A 25,409-nucleotide genomic window follows, 5' to 3' on the forward strand; every position below is an offset into this window, starting at 1 on the left:
GTTCCAAAGCTCATCCTTGATACTTTACTGTGATCTTGTTTTTATTGCCTTGAAGCCTGTACTCCCATCCCCTCCTGGAACAAAATTGTACAGAGGCAACTTCTGTTTAACAATACTCCTTGAATAACAAGACCTTTAATATAGTGGTGTTCCTAAAGTTGAATAGTTGTTAGGGTAAACCTGGGTTTTAAGTTCTTGTTTTATAATGAAAAATGCCTTTTTCTTCCCAAAGCTGAAAATGGGCTCCCCCTCCCCACATCCAGCTTTATCTCTCGGAAGGCCAATATTATCTCCTTTTATGTATTTGAAGTGAAGCATACAATTCATACAGATAGCTTTAACTGCTTTCTGTGGTGATCATGTCAACAAGATTCAAGCTTGCCCAAATCATTTCCAAAAATCAAGGTTACTGGAAAACTATTAAGATATAAACGTTGAATTTTTCAGTAATGGTAACAATACATCAGATACATATGGAACTTTTTTTCCTAAATGGTTCATTGTGTGCTCAGATATGCTATGTTTCACATGAAAACATAAGGCTTAGCTTGGTATGATAGGAAGAGCACTGAACTTAGAATCAGGGAGATTTGTCTTCAAATTTTATCTCACACACTTACTTTCCTAGGCAAGTCATTGAACCTCTCAGCCTTAGTTTCCTCATCTGTAAATGGTAATAATAATAGCACCTTGACTTGTTTTTCCTTTCAAAAATACTATTTGTTATATGGGGTGGTTCTGTGGGAGGGAAGTTGGAGAGGGAAGGATACTAGGGAAAACTTTGTAAAAAACAAAATACATCAATATTAAAGTAACAGTAACTGCTCACAAGAATCATGGGGTTCTTGGGAGAGTCAAATGTGGTAATGCATATTAAAAACACCTTACAACATATAAAGTGCTATATATGTATGTGTATATGTGTATGTTAGCTATTATTATTCTTATTATGAGCAATACATAATTTTCCTAGTGTAATGATTGGAATGATGCCACCTACTGGAGACTTGCTGTGGGAAAGCTCCGCCATGAGGAAAATGCCTCAGAGGCATTGTGGCTTTTCCTCAGCTTCAGGAAATGATGTTTACTCATGGGTGCTGTCTATCAAGGCTACCAGCCAATCAACTTGAGGAGCCTCCTATTTTCTGGGAGGAGACAGGAAGGAGGGGAGGGAGCCTGCGCGGAGGGGGTTTTGGGTTCCTGACTTGATGGTGGTGGCGGCGGCAGAGGACTTCACAGGAAATTTGAGGAAAGATAGGAATGCCAGGCTGTTGGAATTCTGTTCTCAATCTTTTTCTTTCTATTTTTCAATAAACCCTTAAAAACCTAAACTCATTTTATCAGTGATTTTAGTCAGTTTCCCCCAAAACTGGGGGAACAGATTAGAATCCACATTTAGAATCTTAAATTGCACACTAGTTAAGCATTTTGAAAATGAAACTTCTTAATACTAAGTAATTCAACAGACATTAAGATGAGTACTGTGTGCAAAGTGAGAGCTAGCATGGAGTAGTAAATATGAGTGTTGAACCTGAAGTCAGAACAGCCTGAGTTTAGTTCTTGTCTCTGACTCAGACTAGATCTTTGACCACTGGTAAGTCGCTTAACCTCTCAATTCATGTAGTCATCTCCTATTTGACTAGAAGCTACAGAGGAGTTGCCAATTGCATTAAAAGATGGAGTTTTCACCCCAGGAGCAGCCCATGCTAATTAGATCCCAGGTCCCTTTCCTCACTCCTCCCCATCCCCCAGTATACACATGTACAAATGTGTAAGACTCTATGCTTATATACAGTATAATATTTTTATGAGTCTGTGATCTCACCAATGAGGGTACTCCCTCTAGTAATGCAGCCTATCCATACCTTATAGTTCCAAATGTCTTTTATTCATTCCTCCCATTAATTTTCCAACATTTGGAGGTTTGACATTGCATAGGTACCTAAGGAACAAGAACAGTGGCTGCCTAAGTATATTTCTCATTACATGACTACCCCAACTTCTTTTCCAGTCTTCCTCCTCCCATTTCCCCTCCTTCTTGTCCTTCTCCTTCGTGGGGCAATGAGGCTTAAGTGAATTGCCCAGGGTCACACAGCTAGTAAGTGTCAAGTTTCTGAGGCCAGATTTAAACTCAGGTCCTCCTAAATCCAGGGCCAGTTCTTTATCCACTGCACCACCTAACTGCCACCCCATACTTTTTTCTGATGACATCCTTTGACATATTTTTGCTCAACATTAGGAAAATCTTGATTATTTGAACTATCAAAAAGAATAGTGGGTTACTTTTTTTTTTTTTAGTGAGGCAATTGGAGTTAAGTGACTTGCCCAGGGTCACACAGCTAGTTAAGTGTTAAGTGTCTGAGGCCAGATTTGAACTCGGGTACTCCTGACTCCAGGGCCGGTGCTCTATCCACTGCGCCACCTAGATGCCTCGTGGGTTACTTTTAATAAAGAATTCTCCATTAGGATTTTTTTTTTCTTTTATTCTTTCCCTCCCACTCTCACATTGAGCAAATTATAAACAAAAAATAAAGTCCTCTATTCCAACGAAACATTTCCACATTGGCCTTATCAGAAAGTATATATGTCCTATCACCTCTTTTGGTAGGTGATAAGTGCCATTTTTCATCTCCAGTCATCTGGACTCATGGTTTATAATTATGTTGATCAGGGTTTTTAACAACTTTCAAAGTTTTTGTCTTTAAAGTTGTTATTGTTTTTTGTTGTTCTTGTTGTTGTTGTTGTTTTGGGGTGAGGCAATTGGGGATAAGTAACTTTCTCAAGGTCACACAGCTAGTTAAGTGTCAAGTGTCTGAGGCCGCATTTGAACTCAGGTCCTCCTGAATCCAGGGCCAGTGCTCTATCCACTGCACCACCTAGCTGCCCCTAAAGTTGTTATTGTTACAGAATTGTTCTCCCACTATTGCTCAGTTTGCTCTCCATCAATCAATAGAAAGATTTAACAGTTTCCTCGGAAACAACCTCTTTTTATCTTTTTTTTTTTTTTTGAGGCAATTGGGGTTAAGTAACTTGCCCAGGGTCACACAGCTAGTAAGTGTCAAGTGTCTGAGGCCGGATTTGAACTCAGGTACTCCTGACTCCAGGGCCAGTGCTTTATGTACTGTGCCACCTAGCTGCCCCTTTTTTTTTTTTAATCATTTCTTAGTGGCACAATAATATTCCACATCACTGAGAGTCTTAAGGCTAAAGCTGTATTTGTTGAGGTTAAAAAATTGGATTTCTGATTTGGATGGGGCTGGACTTTTGGGTTTCTGTCCTCTCCAATTCTGTGAGTATGTGATATGATTGGGCTACTGTAAATTTTTATCATCTAACTTTTGGAGGTCAATTTTAATCCCTTGCTTTGGCCATTTGGGTACTGCTTGAGTGGGCACTACTGTTATATCAAATTACTCTCCCAAGTAGGTCTTTCTAAAACTAAATTGATTGACATCTAGTGAAATGCCAAAAGAAAGGATCTTGATTTAAATATCTATATCTAATGTGCTATATATATATATATATATATTTAATTCTATTATAATTCATATCATAATTAATTTATGTGTGTATATAATTTTGATTTAGTTTTTTAGTATGACCATTCTTCTCCCTTAGGTCCTTCACAGAACAACTCAGGAAGATTTCAAGAGATGCAGGAATGCCAATCCAGGGTCAGCCATGTTTCTGCAAATATGCCCAAGGAGCTGATAGTGTCGAACCTATGTTCAGGCACCTAAAGAATACATATGCTGGACTGCAGCTAGTAGTGGTCATTCTTCCTGGCAAAACCCCTGTTTATGGTGAGTATTCAGGGATCCTTCACCCTTGTATTTCAAAAATATTTTGCCTGTTTTAACTATTCATTGGAACAATAACTTGTTTGTGGGGGTTTTTTGTTTTGTTTTGGGTTTTTTGCTATTTATCTCTAAAAGAAGATGGTCTTGTTTAAAGTAATGCATCACAATCCAATTTTAGATTCTAAGGAAGCATGCATTAGCATGGGAAAAGAGAGGATTGATAAAGTGAATATGTATTTTTTTTTTTTTGGTGGGGCAATGGGGATTAAGTGACTTGCCTGAGGTCACACAGCTAGTGAGTGTCAAGTGTCTGAGGCTGGATTTGAACTCAGGTACTCCTGAATCCAGGGCTGGTGCTTTATCCACTGTGCCACCTAGCTGCCCCCGTGAATATGTATTTTTAAAAATTAAGACCCCAACAAACATACAAAAGAAGAAGCCTTGAAAATTAGAATAGAAAAAAATAAGTTGGGGGGCAGCTAGGTGGCACAGTGGATAAAGCACCAGCCCTGGATTCAGGAGGACCTGAGTTCAAATCCAGCCTCAGACACTTGACACTCGCTAGCTGTGTGACCTCAGACAAATCACTTAACCCCCATTGCCCCACCAAAAAAAAAAAGTTGGATACAGAAAAGGCCACAAATGACAAACAACTCAAACTGGTTCTTTGAAAAGACTAACAAAATGGATAAACCTTTAGCTAACCTGGTTAAAAAGAAGACAGCAGAAAATCATATCAACAGAATAAAAAGTAAACAAGGTAAAATCACAAAAAAAGCAATAGGAATAAAAAGAATTATCGGAGCCTCTCACATGGACATGAATATGTCCACAAAACTGAGAACTGAAAATATAAGCTACTGGGTGCAGCTAGGTGGCGCAGTGAATAAAGCACCGGCCTTGGATTCGGGAGGACCTGAGTTCAAATTCGGCCTCAGACACTTGACACTTACTAGCTGTGTGACCCTTGGTAAGTCACTTAACTTGCCTCACCACCAATAATAATAATAATAATAAGCTACTGAAACTAACACTACTAAGTAGAGATATCTTGAGTGATCATTTTTCAGAAAAGGAAATGGATTCACTACAAAGCAACTCACAAAGAAAAACCTCCTAGTCCTGATGAACTTACTGGAAAATTTTAACAAACTTTCTTCAAAAGAACAGTTGATAATACTTTAAGTAGGCAGCTAAGTGGCCACACTAGATAGAGCACTGGCCTTGGAGTTAGGAGGACCTGAGTTCAAATCCAACCTCAGACACTTACTAGCTAGGTGTGTGACACTGGGTAAATCACTTACCCCTAACTTTCAAAAACCAAAACAAAACACTATACAAATTATTCTCAAAAATTGGTAGTCATGGGGAAGAAAAAAAGTTGCCCTTTTTCGGTAAATGAGCTTTAGGAAGGACAAGTTTTCTTGTTTCAGGGCACTTGCATAAAAAGCCCAGTGACAAGGAAGCCCAACAGGCAGAGGAGTCATTGGGTCATAAGATTTACAAAGCTCTTTCTTGGTAACAACCTGCTTGTTATCATGGCGAAAGCTAGCATAGCCAGCATGTGTCAGAGATCGGACTTCTATTCAGGTCTCCTGCTCTTAAGCTATTCTGTCACTCTGCTTTCCTTTCTAAAAGGCAGTTATGGGTTCTCTGCCCCAGAATAATAACAAGGACAAAGTAGAATAGTCTGGACCTAGGTTTGAGTTTTGGATCTGCCACCAACTTACTTGTGACCCTCTTCAGTGAGCTTTACTTTTCTCCTCTGTAAAATGAAAGGGTAAGGGGTTGACTTAGAGTAGGAGTTCTTAACCTAGAATCTACAAACTTAAAAAAAACATTTTAAAATATCTATTTCAATGTTATTGTTTTCTTTGATAATCTTTTATGTTATATATTTTAAAACATGATTCTGGAGGTCTCACTAGGCTTTGCCACATTGCCCAAGGGCAGTCTGTAATTGAATTTTTAGAAGTTAGGTGTCTCTCCTGGACTAGAAGCTTTTATGCAAAAGCTGGATGACTACTTATAGGATGTGTCATAGACTGGTTTCTTATTCAGATATGAGTATAACCATATAGCCTCTGAGTTAAAAAGGAGAATATTTCCCATAAAGGTTTAACCACATGCAGCAAAATTCTCCTTTTGGCTTCATCTGTGGCCCCACACAAGGGGCCTTGATTCAGGCACAAAGATAATTCTTATTACTTTATTTGGTCAGCAAATGAGAGTCACTCCAAGAACTATGTTTGTTCCCAGCTATTATTTATTCATTCGTTCATTCATTTATTTGTTTGTTTGTTTTGGGGTGGGGCAATGAGGGTTAAGTGACTTGCCCAGGGTCACACAGCTAGTAAGTGTTAAGTGTGAGGCTGGATTTGAACTCAAGTCCTCCTGAATCCAGGACTGGTGCTTTATCCATTGTGCCACTTAGCTGTGGCCCACCCACCCCCCCTGCCCTTTTTCCCAGCTGTCATTTAATTTGAGATCTATTCATTTTCCTTTTTTTTTTTTAAGTGAGGCAATTGGGGTTAAGTGACTTGCCCAGGGTCATACAGCTAGTAAGTGTTAAGTGTCTGAGGCCGGATTTGAACCCAGGTACTCCTGACTCCAGGGCCGGTGCTCTATCCACTGTGCCACCTAGCTGCCCCCATTTTCCCTTTTTAGACAAGATAGGGCAAAAAGGCGTGGTGATATGAAAAGAGATGAGGGGGGAAAGTAAGAAGATATAGGAGTTAATGTTTGTTCTGCCATTGCCCAGATGTGTTAACTTTTTATCTCAGTTTCCTGATCTATGAAAGTGATATAATAATACACATTCCTTTCCTTACAATGTTATTCTGAGGAGAAAAGGAGAATATAATGTGAGAACATTACATAAACATAAACTTTAATTATCATGGTTGTACTGAAGGAGACTGGGAATTGAGCAGCAGGTGAATGAATTCCTTTAGGGCAAGAAGCAAATATGTCTTATTTAGGCTCTCTTTGCTATTTGCCTGCTATCATTCTTCAAAGAACTTGTTTGCCAGATGTTTCATTGGAAAAGGCAGAAGTCATTTACAGGGGGATGAATGGTATGTAGATAGCTCTCTTTAAGTCTTGACTAATGTCTTGGTTTTATGCTTTTATTTCAAGGGTGATGGTATTTTTTTCTTGGTATTTAAGCATTTGATTGTAATTCGACTTCAGTGGTATAAAATAACCAGCAATAGTGGGTTTTTTCCCCAGTATTAGTTTTGACTAATCTTGATAGAGGTAGATAGATCTAGATATATACACACATATGTACACATATGAGTACATACATGCATAATGCAACTGTGCTGTTGGACCACAATTGTTAAATGTGGCCTTGAGTGGAAAGACCCCTGAAATTAAAATCAGACAACCTGGATTTAAATTCTAGCCCTGCCTTTCATCAGCCCTGTAACCTTGAACAACTTACTTCATCTGATCCTTCTTTAGATGTCTTTTTCTAGCTCCACCTGACCGAGTCAACTTTACATTCATTGTAGATGGGTAATAATATATAAAGCTAATGAAGTAATCTGTAGAGATAATGATGGCATGTGCTTTTACTTTTCCCTTTAATAGCGGAAGTAAAACGTGTTGGGGACACCGTGCTTGGCATGGCCACACAGTGTGTTCAGATGAAAAATGTACAGAGAACCACACCACAGACACTGTCAAATCTTTGTTTAAAGATCAATGTCAAGCTAGGAGGAGTGAACAACATCTTACTGCCCCAGGGAAGGTAAGGTGGATTTTTAAAAAAAAAAATGTCGTATGCATTCTGATTTCTCATGATGTTGACAAGGCTGTAATAGTAATGGAATGTAAGCTCCAACAGTTGTTACCTACCAATTGGGAAATCTTCAATGACTTTGAAGCTTATTAGTACCATTGGGTATCTTGTGAGGAATTTTTGTTTTTGTTTTTAAATTTTATTTTTAATTTTAATTATTTTTCCAATTACATGTAAACATTTTTTTGAGTTCCAGTTCCTTACCCTCCCCCCCATGAGAACAACAAGCAGTTTGATATAGGTTATACATTACAATCATGTTAAACATATTTGTGAGAAATATTTTTGGCCATAGCCATTCTTTTTTTTTTGTTTTGTTTTGTTTTTTTTTGTTTTGTTTTTGAGGGGCAATGGGGGTTAAGTGACTTGCCCAGGGCCACACAGCTAGTAAGTGTCAAGTGCCTGAGGCCGGACCTGAACTCAGGTACTCCTGAATCCAGGGCCGGCGCCCTATCCACTGCGCCACCTATCTGCCCCGACCATAGCCATTCTTCTTATTATTATTAGTTTTTTTGGTGAGGCAATTGGGGTTAAGTGACTTGCCCAGGGTCACACAGCTAGTAATTGTTAAGTGTCTGAGACCAGATTTGAACTCAGGTCCTCCTGAATCCAGGGCTGGTGCTCTATTCACTGTGCCACCTAGCTGCCCCCGGCCATAGCCATTTTTAAAGCCTTTCTACTAACGCACTGAAGGACTTCTACATTAGTGGAGGGATTATCCACATTATTATGAAAGAGATAAAAAATATTTTGCCCTGTTTTTCAATCCCTAACCTTCCTCAGACCTCTCATTTGTTGTGCAGCTCCTTAATATATTCAGCATATATCATACATCATGGGTTTCTTACCTGAATGTATTTTTCCAAGTGTCAAACACAGTGCCATATGCATGCTGTGTGTGTATATAGTATTTAATAAATGTTTTATTTGTAGTCCTATAAACTTTCAGTCACTCGTGTGTCCTAGGTTCTTATTTCAGTATTGTGTATATCAAATAGGATTGATGTAAAGTGGAGAAGGGCAGGTAATATTAGAACATAAGGTTAAAAAAATAATTCAAAATTAATCATAGAATTTGAGTTGGACTCAACTCACTCCCAGAGGGAATCCCCACAATATAATATATTCTACAAGAAGTCATCCAACCTCTTCTTTAAGACCCTCTGATTCTTCACTTTTACCTAGATATGATTGTTAGGAAATTTTTCCTAACATCAAGCCTAAATTTTCCTCTTGGTAACTTCTGCCCGTTGCTTCTGGTTCTTCTGGGTCCAAACCAAAGAGGTCTGATGTCTCTTTCACATAATAATTCTTCATATGCTTGAAAATAGCTATTATGTCTCCCTGAGTCTACTCAACTTTAGATTAAACCTAAAAATGTCTTTGAACTGATTTTCATGACATGGATTCTGTTCAATATCTTTATTTCCCTCTTATCTGTGCTCTCCAACTTAATATCAGAATTGAACACAGTACTCTAAATGTGTTCTTGCCTATTTAGAGTACAGGAGTATTATTGCCTTATTCCTAGAAGCTGTGCTTTTCTTAATGCATCCTAAAATCTGTTTTTGCTACCACATCATACTGCTGATTCACGTTGAACTCTGTTCCCTAACATTCCCACGTCATTTTCTTACAAATCACTGTTTCACTATACCTTGTCCACCCTGTATTTATGAAGTTAATGTTTTGAACCCAAGTATAGACTCAGCATAAAAATTGACAGTTGAATGCTATCATATGAAAATCCCAAGTGCTATCTAGTCTGTTATTATCACTTATATCTTTGTATCATCTGTAAATTTAATAAGGATGATATGTATGCATTTGTCTGATTCCCTGATAGAAATTTTAAACATCCTGGAGCCAAGACTAGATCCCTAGGGTTCTCCATTAGAGACCTTCTGTCAAATTGCTTTTGAACCACAAGCCCTAACTTTTTCCATTGAAGCAATTCTCAATGATCTAATTGTATTACTTTCTAACCCATGTTTTTTCTCACAGCAATAACATGAGGTATTTCATCAAATGCTTTTTCTTTCTTTTTTTTTTTTTAAGTAAGGCAATTAGGGTTAAGTGACTTGCCGAAGGTCACACAGCTAGTAAGTGTTAAGTGTCTGAGGCTGGATTTGAACTCAGGTACTCCCGACTCCAAGGCCAGTGCTCTATCCACTGCGCCACCTAGCTGCCCCACATCAAATGCTTTTTAAAAACTAAACTTTTGGGGGGCAGTTGTGTGGCGCAGTGAATAAAGCACACACACACACACACACACACACACACACACACACAAAAAAAAAACCCAATAAAAAATAAATAAAAATAAACTTTTCTCACCCACCCATTGAAAAAAGTAAGAAATATGGTACTCATTATACATATATAGCTATGTAATACATATTTCTGCATTAACCACATTCTGGAAAGACAAAAAAAAGGCAAGAAAATTAATAGGAAAAGATATGCTTTAATCTGCAATCTGAGTCGAACAGTTCTCCATTTGTAGAGGGATGGCATTTTTGTCATGATATTGTGGTGGATAATCATGTTGATCAGTTACATCAGTTCTATTCACTTCAGTTTGTATTTGTTCAGGTAAATCTTCCATGTTTTTCTGAAACTCTCCCTTCATCGTTTCTTTTTTTTTCCCCCCTTTTTCTTTTTTGCAGGGCAATGGGGGTTAAGTGACTTGCCCAGGGTCACACAGCTAGTGAGTGTCAAGTGTCTGAGGCCGGGTTTGAACTTGGGTACTCCTGAATCCAGGGCCGGTGCTTTATCCACTGTGCCACCTAGCTGCGCCCCACCCCCCATCATTTCTTATAGCACAAATTCCATTATATTTATACGACATAACTTTTTCAGCCTTTCCCCAATTGATGGGCAAGAGCTCGATTTCCACCTCTCTTTGCCACCACAAAAAAGAGCTGTTATAATAATTATTTTTGTACATATGGGCCCTTTTCCTTTTCCTTTGATCTTCTTGGGGGGATAGACGTATTGGAGATAATGTTTGGCTAAAGAGTTTTGTAACCTTTTGGGCATAGTTCCAAATTGTTCTCTAGAATGATTGGTATAGTTCACAGCTCCACCAATAATGTATAGTGTACCTCTTTTTCTGAATCCCCTCTAGCATTTGTCATTTTCTTTTTCTGTCATTTCAAATTTTTTTTTCTGAAATCTAAGTAAACTACAGAATTGTACTCTTCTAATTTAGTAACCCTGTTGGGGCACAAAGGAATATACGGTTAGTTTGGCATGACCTATTTTTGGTGAAGCCACGCCCTTTGTTAACACTATTTCCTTTTTGAGGAATAATCTACTCATCATCTCTTCCACGATCTAATCTATAAATTTTCTCGGAACTGAATTCAAGTTCTCTAGCTCTGCTCTCTTCCCTTTCTTTGAAAATCATATCATACAGTTCTTTTCAGTATTTGAGGACTGGCTAGGTAGCTTGAATTCCATAAATGGCAATCAGTTGTTGTTTTTATTATTATTATTATTATTATATGTAATTACTGTATTATGTAGGAAAATATACCTATATCAGGTTTTCCCTCTTAGCTTTTTTTTTTTTTTTTGGTCATTTCCAATTTAGAGGTAATTCTCCTTGCCATGGAAAAGAAGCAAAATAGGAATTAAATATATCTTACTTCTCTCTGTTGTCAGTTATCACACCATCAGCCCTAAGAAATGCTTTCCTTCAAGTTTTCTCTTTTCTTATTATAGATTTGATTTGTCAAAAGCCATTTAAAAGTAAACCAAGGCAGTGTTAGTTGCTCTTTTTTGTTCTGGATATCTGGATAACTGAAATCCCCCACTCCTACTATATATCCTTCTTTTGTTTGAGGTTTGTGATATTTTGCAAATTCCTCACTTGTTTCCTGTTTCTGTCCAAGTGGCCTGTGGTATATTTTCCAATTTCTCTTTCTCCCTCCATTGATCCTTCACCCATATGCTTCATACCATTTTGATGAATCTTAGTATAGTGGAAAGAGCCTTGGCTATAGACAGAGGATCTGGGCTTAAGTGTTTTCCTTGACACTTAATACCTTTGTGACCTTGAGGAAGTCATTCCTCAATTTCCTCATCTGAAAAGACTAGAAGTCCTCTAAAGTACATTCATTAAGAACTATATTTCCTTATGTTTGTTACCTGAAATTGGCATTTCTATATAGCCATAAAATGGCCATGGGTTTTATTACTGGTTCCTATTTTTGCTTTTATCTCTTTTGAGTGGGTGTCTCAACTGCTAATCTTCATTGTAGCAACCCTAGGGTCTTCCTTGATAGATAAACACCTGTGTCTCCTCCACTACCGTTTTGTAGTTTGAAACATTTTTGATTAGATATGTAGATCTGGGCAAAACCACTCATACTAGCCCTTGTTACCTGTACTCCAGCGATATGAACTTTAAGCTGTGGTCCAGAAGTCTAAATTTCATTCTCAGGCACTGCCTTATAACCCTTCACTTCCCAAATCAGTTTTTCTCTTCTGCATCCCTGGACGTCAGTGACCACAATTGTAAGGAAGACACAACCTGTCACCTTGGGGCTGTCAGTTTTTTCTTTTACTCAAGTAGCTAGTGCCTATGCATGAACACAGTGGTGGGCCCAGAGAGTCCAAAGACAAAAATGAAATAGTCCTAGTCCTCAAGGAGCTTATATTTTACCAGGCAGTTGGTAGTATGGAATAATTACACAAGTTCATGAGTCAGTAAGATCCGAGTTCAAATTCAGCCTCAGATAGATACTTTCTAGCCACATGACCACAGGCAACTCACTTAACCTTGATTTGCCTCAGTTTCCTCTATAATAAAACAAGGATAATAGCTGCAAGTACCTCCCACAGTTGTGAGAATCAAATGAGATAATATTTCTAAAGTGCTTAGCTTAGTGCCTGCCACCTAGTAGACACTACATAATACTATCTGTTTTCATTTGTTTATTGATTGATTTATTGGGTGGGTGGTACATTTTATTTTGATAACTCTTGGGAGATTTCTTTATTATGTCTTGAATTCATTGCCTGGAAAGACAACAGATCTTTCTATTCATATCCGGTAAACAAATAGCTGTCTCCATTTATAAATCCTTCAAAAAGGAATCATCTCGGGGCAGCTAGGTGGCACAGTGGGTAAAGCACCAGCCCTGGATTCAGAAGTACCTAAGTTCAAATCCGGCCTCAGACACTTTGACACGTACTAGCTGTGTGACCCTGGGCAAGTCACTTAACCCCACCCATTGCCCCCCCCAAAAAAAAAACAACAACAAGAAGAAGGAATCATCTCTCTTTACTTCTTCCTCAGATCTGTGATTTTTATGATTTTTAACTATATTATCCGTTGAATGGCAATCTCCTTTTTTCTTCCTCAGAGTACACGTTTCCTTCCTCTTCAGAAAGAATCTCAAATCTAATTTTCATCTCTTAATTGTGCAGTTATCCTTTTTCCTTCCCTTCTTTGTTTAACTGTCTTACACTATTCAGCCTCTTACAGCCTCTCCACCTCACATCTCTCTTTTTCCTCTTAAAAGGAGAAAATTTCCTCCATTTCCTTTGGGAACATTTTCTTGTCCCTAACAACCTGGAATGTGGAAAGGTGTAGAGTCCCTTCACCTTAGCTTCTGGGAGGAAACTGCTTCTATCTACTTGGAACATAGATTGTAGTCATTTGTTAATAGAAGGAATATTACTATTTTTCCATACCCAGTGCAGGTCCTTTCAAATTCTGCTTGAGATTTTCAACCTTGAGTTTTTGAAAATTACATGTTGGGGCAGCTAGGTGATGCAGTGCATAGAGCACCGGCCCTGGAGTCAGGAGTGCCTGAATTCAAATCCAGCCTCAAACACTTAACACTTACTAGCTGTGTGACCCCTGGGCAAGTCACTTAACCCCAATTGCCTCACTTAAAAAAAAAAAAAAGAAAAGAAAAAAAAAGAAAATTACATGTTGACAATTCCAAAGGACTAATGATGAATCAAAGTACTGATATTGATTGAACACATGATTTTTCACTTTCACTTCTTTTCCTTTTTATTTGAATCTTCTTATACAAAATAATATGGAAATGTTTTACATAATTGCACATGTATAACCCATATCTGATTGCTTACTGCTTCAGGAAGGGAGAAAGGAAGGATAGAATTTGGAACTCAAAAGTTTAAATTAAAACATTTAAATAAAAAAAACTACATGTTGACAGTCTGGAACAAATTATAACCCAAACATATTACCCATAACTGCCTTGTTAAGACATTTACTGCCAGTTATCACCTTTTAATTGTCTAAAGCCTACTTAACTTCCATTCACTTGTCTTTACCATACCAGTTACTTACTCTTCATAGACCAATTTGTTTTACCCTCTAATTTCTTTTTACCTACCTTTTCTTATTTACCTTATCTTGCCAAGGCAAATGCTTTCTCCTTTAATGTTCCTCTACAAGTCTTTATTCTTTAGTCTGCCTTACTTTTCTTTGACTTTATTCCTTGTACTTCCTCCTCCTTTCTCAAAAAAAAATGAAAGTTCAGTTAGATCTTCTTCAGTTTTTTCTAAGTTTCTTTTTCCAGGTTTCTACCTTTGGCCTTCTTTACAAGTTCAAATGCCTCTAAACTTCTCCCACTCTTCCTACATTCTTCTATAGAAGGTTCAAGTGAATGCCAGAGTTAGTTTTTTCCTGGGCCAACTTTATAATAATAGGATAGAATATATTCTGCCTCTCCGTTCCCACTTGTGAAACCCACTGAACCAGTACTTTTTACTGGATAGTAGTTCTGTGTTCCCATCAGTGTGATCATTCCTAGAGCATATTGTAAGCCATCTTGATTAAGATCTGGACAGAGGGGCAGCTAGATGGCGCAGTGGATAGAGCACCGGCCCTGGAGTCAGGAGGACCTGAGTTCAGATCTGGCCTCAGACACTTAACACTTACTAGCTGTGTGACCCTGGGCAAGTCACTTAACCCCAATTGCCTCACTAAAAAAAAAAAAAAAAAAAAGATCTGGACAGAACCGTAATAATAAAAAACAATCATTAACACTTCCATAGTGCGTGTTGTGTGTCAGGCACTGTGCTTAGCACTTTACAAATATTATCTTATTTGATTCCCACAACAGCCCTGGGGGATAGATGCTATCATTTTCCTCATTTTACAGTTTAAAAAACTATGGTAAACAGAAATTAAATGACTTACCCAAAGTCACAAAGCTAGTAAGTGTCTGGAGTCATATCTTCCTACTTCTAGGCCTTGTATTGCCCATTATAACACATGTGGTTTTTTGTGTTGAGGTTTTTGTTTAGGTTTGGTTGGGCTTGGGTTTTTTTGGTTTTTGGTTTTTGTTTGTTTTGGGGGGACAATGAGGGTTAAGTGACTTGCCCAAGGTCATACAACTAGTGAGTGTCAAGTGTCTGAGATCGGATTTGAACTCAGGTCCTCCTGAATCCAGGGCCAGTGCTTTATCCACTGCACCACCTAGCTTCCCCCAACACATGTATTTTTTGAGCGTCAACTGTGATTAAGAGGGGGAAAAAAACACAAGAAAGTAGGATTGGGAGAACTAAGCTCAGCCCCAATACAAATTAGTAAATTATTTAAAACTATTCCTCAAATTTTCTTATGTGTTAGGGAAGGGCAAAACACCAGACAAAATCTAAGGTCCCTTCCATCTTTAAAATTCTGATTTTGTAATGTACCAGGTGGAAATAATTTAATGTTGGGGACACAGGCAAACTTCCAGGTTGGTCCTAATTGAGATGGCTTTTCTACCTTGGGCCCGGGGTGAAAAGATGAGCTACAGCATTCCTCTCTCCCATCCTTACTGGGCTTTGGTATGAAGCTAGATATTTGAGGGCAAGGCTTGCCCAGACTGTTGTGGTTGAGAATGATTTAATGCTTGCCTTGAAAGTTGCTAACCCTTGAATGACTAAGGAAAAGAATCCTTGGTATTCAAAGGCTTTCTAAAGAGTCAGAATCATAGCATTTTAGAGTTGAATGAGATTTTAGGCATCATCCTATCCTGTCCTGTTGCTTAATTTTCTTTTTGTTGTTGTTTTTTAAATCTGTGTAGGTCGTTTAAAAATTTTATTTTCAGCTCCAAATTCTTTCTCCACCCCCTCCCCCACCCATGATGTGGCAAGAAATACAGTACCTGTTAAACATATGAAATCATGCAAACATTTCCACTTCAGCCACATGGGGGGGGGGCGGGGGGCGGTATGGGATATGCTTCAGTCTTCATTCAGAGTCCATTAGTTTTCTCTCTGGAGATGGATCATATTTTTTATCACGAGTCCTCTGGAATTGTTGTGGATCATTATATTGATCAGCATAGCTAGACCTTTCATAGTTTATTTTCATAATAATTTCGCTGTTACTATATAAAAACTTCCTCTAGTTCTATTCATTTCCTTTTTCCAAGTAGTTCATATAAGTCTTCAGGTTTTTTCTGAGACCATCCCCATATAATTTCTTATAGCACAATAGTATTCCATCACAATCATGTCACAATTTGTTTAGCCATTCTCTAATTGATGGGTATCTCCTTGATTTCTAATTATTTGTCACCACAAAAAGAGCTGCTGGGGCAGCTAGATGGTACAGTGGATAAGCACCAGCCCTGGATTCAGTAGTACTTGAGTTCAAATCTGGCCTCAGACACTTACTAGCTGTGTGACCCTGGGCAAGTCACTTAACCCCAATCGCCTTACCAAAAAATAAATAAATGAATGAATTAAAAATTAAAAAAAAAAAGAGCCGCTATAAGTCCTCTCCCTTTTTCTTTCATCTCTTTGGGTTACAGCCCTAGTAGTGGTATTGCTCAGTCAGTTTTCTGGGCATAGTTCCACATTGTACTCCAGAATGGTTGGACCAGTTCACATTTCCATCAATTGTTGTTCATTAGTGTCCCTATTTTTCCACATCTCCTCCAGAATTTGTCATTTTTATTTTCTATTATGTTAGCCAATCTGATGGGTGTGAGGTGTTGTCTCAGAGTTGTTTTAATTTGCATTTCTCTAATTATTAATACTTTGGGGGGGGGGCAGTGGGGGTTAAGTGACTTGCCCAAGGTCACACAGCTAGTAAGTGTCAAGTGTCTGAGGCTGTATTTGAACTCAGGTCCTCCTGAATCCAGGGCCAGTGGGTGCTTTGTCCACTGTGCCACCTAGCAGCCCCCTGACTTAACTATTCTCAATAATATAATGATCCAAGACAATCCCAATGGACTATTGATGAAACATACTATCCAACTCCAAAGAAAAACTTATGGGCAGCTAGGTGGTGCTGGATTCAGGAGGACCCGAGTTCAAATCCAGTCTCAGATACTTGACACTTACTAGCTATGTGACCCTGGGCAAGTCACTTAACCCTCATTGCCCCGCAAAAAAAAGAAAAAGAAAAACTTATTGATGGGACAGACTACAGCATGCTATTTTTCACTTTCATTTTTTTCTTTTAATCAAGTTTTCTTGCACAAAATGACAAAATATGTTAATGTTTTACATAATCATACACGTATAACCCATATCTGGTTGTTTGTCACCTCAGGGAGGGAGGAGAGGAGAGAGGGAAAGAGGAATAAAAATTGGAACCCAAAACTATAAATAAAAATGTTTATTATAAAAAAAAAAAGAAACATTTTAAATTAATACTTAAGTGCCTGGTATATACACATCAATTGTTGTGCTATAAATTGGCATTACAAAGACAAATGTGAAATAGTACCTGCCTCCAAGGGTTTTACTGGGGGGTCTAAGGTAGGGAATAATAATACCGATTCGTTTGTATCACTTGATGTGTAAATATTTAAATGATAAAAATGGATTAATCTTTGTTAGCAAATTGGACCATGATAGTTCGTTCTGAAGGATCCAGCTTCTCCCTGTGTACAAGTTGTTCATTTACAATCAAGACTAGACTAGATTTTCTTCTTTGATATACTTGGGTAGAGGAAAGAGCCCTCACCGGCTTTCAAGTCATAGGACCTTAGGCAAACAACAGCCTCTCAGGATTTTAGTTACTATCTCTACCTTATAAGAGTATTGGACTGTGAGGGCTCCTTTCAGCCTTTCATGCCCTTATGCTCCTATGAAGGTACAACCCAACCAAGTTGGGGAAAGTTAATGGAATTAGTGTTTGAGGGCTTATTAAATGCTCTAGAAAGGAAATAGAATTCACCTTCCAGAATGTCAGTTAATCTTTTAGAGCTGTTAGCAGAACCTGGTTTCTGTTGAGCTTTTGCAACTGAAAAATAATGAAGATGTTGATGGAAAAGCACACTTTTGAAAACAAATCTCTCTGTGTGTCTCTTCCTCTCTTCCCTCTATTCCTCCCTCACTTTGTGTTTATCTTTCTCTTTATCTCTTTCTTTATGTCTCACATGTGTCTCACACATACATAGAAGAAAAGAATTTCAATTTTCCTATTCACAACTCTAGCCAAGGCTCATAGTTTCTCCCCCCTGGCCCCCCCCCCCAAAAAAAAAGTAAAAGCCTGGCTTTTGGTTACATTCAAAGGTTGCATTCCAAGATGGTTTCAAATTAATACCGAGAGTCTATTAAATATAAAAACCTCTATGATGACTCTTCATTTGAATTAATCTGCTGACTATATCTGCAGTCATCCCTCTACTTTCAAACTGAGCCAGCTTCCTGTCCTACCCAGATAAGCAGTTTTTACTTGACTGAGTTTCAGCTGAACCAAGAGCAATTGTCAGGACACATGATTAATGTGTAGGAAATGTGTTGCATAGACACGGAACTTGTTTTCCCCTTCTTCCTGCTACACTGTGCAGAATATCATCACTGTGACTGTGAACCATTTTCTCAAACTTGGAGGGGGGTCTTCAATTTATGGAATTGATAAAGAAACATAAGAAAAAGGAAAGGTTCTGCTTGTTTTCATACACCATGTATAATTTGGGCAAATACTGCTAGGTAAGACACTATTCTGTACAAATGATTATCTATAATGGGTAGGACCTTGCATTCTCTTTCTGTTGGGTCCTGTTCGTGGTCACTATAGTAGTTGAGGCAGATACTTCCTAATGCCTTATGGTGTGCTAGTGGTAAACCTTTCTCTTCACCAGTTTCTAAAACAGACGTTCTTAGTCTAGCATGTGTGAAATTGTTTTAAAATTTTGATAGTCTTTTTAATCCTAGGTTGCATTTAAAAATGTTACTCTAAGAAAGTGGCCATGGACCTCACCACACTGCCTAGAGGTCCATGACACAAAAAAAGAATAAGCCTTTGCTCTGAGCTCATTGGGGCATGCAAGGCAGATAGGTGGCTCAGTGAATAGAGCACTGGGCTTGGAATCAAGAATACATGAGTTAAAATCTGTCCTCAGACAAGTCACTTAACCTCTGCTTGCCTTAATTCATTGAAGAAGGAAATGGTAAGCCACTCTAGTACCTTTGCCAAGAAAACCCCATATGGGATCACAAAGACTGACAGGACTGAAAGACTAAATAACAAACAACAACATCAAGGAACTTAACTTAAATGAGCAATCAGTACTTAGGGTGTAATGAAGTTCTTTAGTGGAAGAAATGACTCAAATTTTTTATCATACTATATCTTTGGGCAAAGCTTTGACGCCGTTGGTTAGATACATAATTTCCTGGAGTTTAGAACAAGTATTAGCAATATGTAGTGCTGGTACATTTTAATTAACATAGATTGGGCTTCACTTTTCTGCCATTCTACTTTCTGAAATTCTATTAAAACTTAAAAAAAAAATGTCCTGGGGTAGCTAGGTGGTGCAGTGGATAAAGCACCAGCCCTGGATTCAGGAGGACCTGAGTTCAAATCTGGCCTCAGACACTTGACACTTACTAGCTGTGTGACCCTGGGCAAGTCATTTAACCCCCATTGCCCCAAAATGTCCTTAAATGTAAGTAGCAAAACTGCCCTAAACAATCATTTCGCAGTACCATATCAGGTCAATTTCAATGGTAACCCTGGGTGTTCAGCTACTATTTGGGGGCCTATTTATTAGACTGGAATAATCATAGTATTATAGTCATACCATACCAATCATAGTATTATAATCATACCATAATAACTTAAGTGACTTGCCCAGGGTCACACAGCTAGTAAGTGTTAAGTGTCTGAGGTCAAATTTGAACTCAGGTCCTCCTGAATCCAGGGCCAGTGCTCTATCCACTGCACCACCTAGCTGCCCCTCTGTAGTGTTTTAAGGTTTTACAAAATCACTTTTCCCCCAAAACAATGTCATAAGTTCACTGTCCTCATTTATCAATGAGGCAACTGAGCTTTTAAAGAGGTTAAATTATTTGCCCAAATTAACCTAATTGGTTATGTATCAGAGCCTGGATTGGAACCAAATCTAGCTCCTTCCCTAGAATCATTACAATTTCTATATAACTTTTCCTCCCATGTTTCATTAATGCCTCTTGTTTTATACATTATAGTAACTTCCCAATAAGCCCTTTCTTGTGTCAAAGAAATCTAGTTATGTAGGAGAGACAGGGACAAGCATTTATTAATCACCTACTATGTGCTAGACACTATGCTAAGCCCTTTAAAAATACTGTCTCAAAGTTGACTAATAAAGCATTTGATTCTGTTTCCATAATTTTCTGCTAAGAGTAGGGAATTATGTTGTATTGTTATGTTTTATGTTTTCTAGAATAAAGATGGTCATTACAAGTATTGTTTTCATTTCTTATTATTCATTTTGTATATTTTCTTGTTTCTACATTCTCTGCTTTGTATCACTTCATATAAGCCTTCTTGTATTTTACTGGGGCTAGCCCCCCTCCCCAACTCTTTAATTAATTTATTTGAGGTGATAAGTATTTTTATTTGTAGTATTTGGTTCCAATTTTTATCCCACCCCTCCCTGAGGTGACAAACATTACCATATTAGTCCTTTTGTACAAGAAAACTTGAATAAAAGAAAAAAATGAAAGAAAGTAAAAAAATAGCATTCTTCAGTCTGTGTTCATCAATATCAGTTCTTTCTTTGGAGGTGGTTAGTATGTTTCATCAATATTCCTTTGGGATTGTCCTGAATTATTGTATTGCTGAGAGTAGTCAAATCATTCAGTTCTTCATCAAACAGTATTGCTGTCTCTGTGCATATGTTCTCTTGGTTCTGCTCACTTCACTATATATCAGTTCATACAAGTCTTTCTAAGCCTTTCTGAAATCATCCTGCTTGTCATTTCTTGTAACACAATAATATTCCATCACCATCATATACCACAGCTTGTTTAGCCATTCCCCAATTGATGGGCATTCCTTTTATTTCCACTTTTTAGCCACCACAGAAAGAGCTGCTACAAATATTTTTGTACAAATAGACCTTTTTCTCTTTTAGGGGATATCTTTGGGATATAAACCTAGCAGTGGTATTGCTGGATCAAAGGGCACACATAGTTCTATAGTCCTTTGGGCATAGTTCCAAATTGCTCTTCAGAATGGCTGAATCTTTTCACAACTCCACCAACAGTGGATTAGCATCCCAGCTTTCCCACATCCCCTCCAGCATCCAATATTTTCCGGTTTTGTTATATTTGCCACTTTGATAGGTGTGAGGTGATACCTCAGAGTTGGTTTAATTTACATTTCTCTGATCAATAGTGATCTAGAGAATTTTTTCATATGATTATAGATAACTTTGATTTCTTTGTCTGAAAACTGCCTGTTCATATCCTTTGACCATTTGTTAATTGGGGAATGACTTGTACTTTTCAGTTCTCTATATATTTGAGAAATGGGACCTTTATTAAGATATTTGTTTCAAAAATTCTTTCCCACATTTCTGCTTCCCTTATAATCTTGGTTACATTAGTATTAGTTTTTTTTTGTGCAAAAGCTTTTTAATTTTATATAGTCAGAATGATCTATTTTACATTTTGTATTGCTCTCTATATCTTCTTTGGTCCTAAATTCTTCCTCTGCCCATAAATCTGACAGGTAAATGATTCCATACTCTCTTAATTTGCTTATGGTATCATCCTTTATGTGTAAATTATGTACCTATTTTGACTTTATTTTAGTATATGGTGTGAGATGTTGGTCTATACCTAGTTTCTGCCATACTGTTTTCCAGTTTTCCCAGCAGTTTTTGTCAAATGTGTTTTTGTTCCAAAAGCTTAGATCTTTGGGTGGGGCTAGTCTTGAAGAATAACTTTCACCAACACGTGAATGGTAGGCCCCCGGACCTGAAATGGTGCAGCCATTAAGTGTGATATGTACTGAATTTAGCTTTGGCAGAGACACAACTACAGGTTAAGAAGGTATGTGACACCAGCTTTATCTTTGGCCAAGGACTATGCTAGTTCCCTTAGTTGGGCACAGACAAAGGTCATGAGAGCTTTTGAAAGAGTCAGACTGTGGTCTGATGGTAAGAAACTAAACTGTGGGTCAAAAGATCTAGGATCAGGGCTACCTTCTTCTGCATGTGATCTTTGGGCAAATCATTTCTTTTCCAAAGAACTAACATTCTTTTGAACCTTGGGTTTCCTGATCTTTAAAATGGGGAGAATCACTTGCAATCTTCACCTCCTAGTGATGTTGTAATGCTCAAAAAAGGTAATATATATATAAAGCTCTTGGAAACTGTGAAGCACCTGTAAATGAAGTGGTGGCTTACTAGTTTTGCTTTTGTAAACTGCGCATTTCATGTCTTGCTTTAGTCAAGAAAAGGGAGTATATTGATCCATGTCTGGGCCAGGGATTTCCTTAGGAGTCTTGAATATGCCAAAGGCCAGATGAACTCAAGGGACTGCAATAAAATGAACAGTAAGGTGACAATTAAGGTGTTTCTATAGTGCAAATTCTTGTTAGCCCTCAGGAATCTCTCCAGGTGTACTTTGTAGATGCAAGTAACAACCTGAAGGAGGCACTCATCCAGGTACCATAATAGTGGGTATGGCCAGACAATGCAGATCTTAATATGTATTTTAGGGTTTATTTTAATGACATCACATTCTTTTCATTAGGCCTCCAGTATTTCAACAGCCTGTTATCTTTCTGGGTGCAGATGTCACTCACCCCCCAGCAGGAGATGGGAAAAAGCCTTCTATTGCTGCAGTAAGTCTCTCAGATTTTCTCTTTTTTTCTACTTCTCAGTTAAAGAAACTTCCTCAAATCCTCCTACTAGTTTTTTTGGGCCTATTACCTTACTTCCTCTAACTTTCCAGTTACATATCTCACATGTCATAATGGTCTTAATATTGATCACTTTTTCTTCATATCTAGGTTGTTTAAAACTCAAGTGGGGGGCAGCTAGGTGGCACAGTGGATAAAGCACCGGCCCTGGATTCAGGAGTACCTGAGTTTAAATCTGGCCTCAGACACTTGACACTTACTAGCTGTGTGACCCTGAGCAAGTCACTTAACCCCCATTGCTCTGCCAAAAAAAAAAAAAAAAAACTCAAGTGGGACCCACAATCACACAAGATTCTGAAAGATCAGAAAAAATAAAATCATCTTTATTTTAATTGAAAATTATTTTTAATCTTACTGTAAATACATATTTTTCTCTATCTGTACTCAGACACAACAACACCCTTATATAATTTTGTTTGCCTTTCAGGAAGCACACATTTTCATTATGTGACTACTATTTAGGCCAATATTGTTTTTGTACTTTGGCAATTTCTTCTGTAGCTATTATATTTATTCAGAAAATGGATCATCACAAAATTACCAGAGTTTCAAAAGTTTCTCAGTGGTGACCAAGAAAAAGTGGATGTGCTGATGGGGTGGACTAGATGGTCACTAAAGATTCTTCCAATATCAAAATTCTTTGATTTTATATTTTTGCTGGTCAAGAAACACAAGCATAATGTTATCTCCCAATTGACTCATTATGAATTGCTTCCCCAACAATGGAAGATTCCTATAGTGCCCACTGCTTCAGTATGAGGCTAGATTTCTAATCCCAACTCTTACCAAGGTACTCTTTCTGTACATAAAGTTTCCTCTTCTTTGAAATGAATGTGCCATGGTCTACCACAGGCAAATCAAATTCTATAAAATGGCAATAGTAGTATCCAACTCAGGACTATTTGTGAAACTTATGTGCTATTGTATAAATGTGGATTAAGAAACCTGGTACATATTTTAGAATCCACACTTTAAATCACAAAGCAAATAGAGCCCTCATAGGTCAAACACTTCAGAATACCCTACCAAGATAAAGTTCTATCTTCTAATCACAAAATCTCAAAGTTGGAAGTTCCCTCAGAGGTCAGTTTCTCTTGTTGATAGCTTAGTTATCTCTGAATCTGCCTCTACAACAAATATCACTGATGGTCATCCAGCTTCTGTTTGAAGACCTGCAGTGATGGTGAATAGGGCATCTAGGTGGCACAGTGGGAGTTCAAATCCAGCCTCAAATACTTGCTAGCTGTTTGACCCTGGGCAACTCACTTAACCTTGTTTGCCTCAGTTTCCTCATGTGTAAAATGAGCAGGAGAAAGAAATGGCAGACCACTCCAGTGTCTTTGCCAAGAAAACCCTAAAATGGGGTCATGGAGAGTCAGGCACAATTGAAAATGATTGAACAACAACAGGAAGAAGCCTAGAAACAGTGATTTGGCTGAGTTGGCCATTCAGTTTTGCTGGCAGAACCAGGACTAGAACCTACATTTTAAGGTGATGCTGTACAACTTTGTGCCACTACACAATGCTGCTTCTTGTACTGAGCCCGTAGTTTAGTTTTTTTAATAGGCAGAAATTTTGAATATACATAACTGTGAAATTTTTGTTGGCTGTTATATTTGGGAGCATTATTACCCAAGTTCAGGTTTTTGATAATGTGAGGAGTAATATTGGTTTTTAGCTTCCTTCCTAATTCAAAGTTATTAGAAGTTTTTTTAAATCTACTGGTATTGTATTCATCCCAACATGAGCAATTTGAGCCTCAGAGGTTTTTAAAATTTTTTTTTAATTTTGACTAATGGCTTTTTAATAGGTGCTAATGAGTTTAAATTAGCAGGTTGTTTTTTTTTTAATTTGAATTAAGAGAACCTGGCAAAATAGTCCTGTAGATTGTCTCATTATCACCTGGAAATAAGAAAAAAAATAACTAATTCAAACCAATATAGGAAGATTTCTCTGAAAAGATGTAGTAATTAAGGCACTAGTGTTGTTGGGGAAGTTTTAGATGAAACGAAAAAGGCATTTCTAGGAGTTAGTGCATTTCTCTGTATATCTGAACAACTTTTAAACATTAATAACTAGAAAGGCAGCATGTGAACTTGGGAGTCTGGAAGCCCCGGATTCAAGGACTGCCTCTGTTACCTACACTGATTCTTTGACCTGAGCAGTTGATTTCAATTCTTAATGCCCCTAGGAAGTTTAAGACTAGATAACTTAGGGGCGGCTAGGTGGCGCAGTGGATAGAGCACCGGCCCTGGAGTCAGGAGTACCTAAGTACTAAACTTAAGTCAACCTAGCATCCCTTTCCCTACCACCATTCTGCTAATAATACATTAACTAGGGGCAGCTAGGTGGCACAGTGGATAAAGTACCGGCCCTGGATCCAAGAGAACCTAAGTTCAAATCTGGCCTCAGACACTTGACACTTACTAGCTGTGTGACCCTGGGCAAGTCACTTAACCCCAATTGCCTCACTAAAACAAAACAAAAAAAAAGACTAGATAACTTATCTGTTCAAAATTACCAATGAGTTGCTGATTCCATCATCAGAGGGAGTTGACATACTGAAAGTTCTAGACACTGATGAAATCACAAACACTTCCCTCCTGCCCCCATCATTGCCCCTTAAATGTATAGGTTTACCATCCCTACCCAATATAGAGGA

At 38.0% G+C, this 25,409-nt stretch overlaps 1 protein-coding gene across 1 annotated transcript in view; it reads left to right on the top strand.

The window, feature by feature from the left end:
* The window catches only part of AGO2 (argonaute RISC catalytic component 2), a 165,807-nt gene that overhangs the window by 119,628 nt on the left and 20,770 nt on the right, over positions 1 to 25,409 (top strand). The window contains 3 exon segments of the mRNA XM_044003209.1: positions 3,619 to 3,803; positions 7,398 to 7,557; positions 22,579 to 22,669. Coding sequence (XP_043859144.1) covers positions 3,619 to 3,803; positions 7,398 to 7,557; positions 22,579 to 22,669 — 436 coding nt within the window.

The sequence above is a fragment of the Dromiciops gliroides genome, chromosome 1 (genome assembly GCF_019393635.1).
Source record: "Dromiciops gliroides isolate mDroGli1 chromosome 1, mDroGli1.pri, whole genome shotgun sequence".
Taxonomy (NCBI): Eukaryota; Metazoa; Chordata; class Mammalia; order Microbiotheria; family Microbiotheriidae; genus Dromiciops; species Dromiciops gliroides.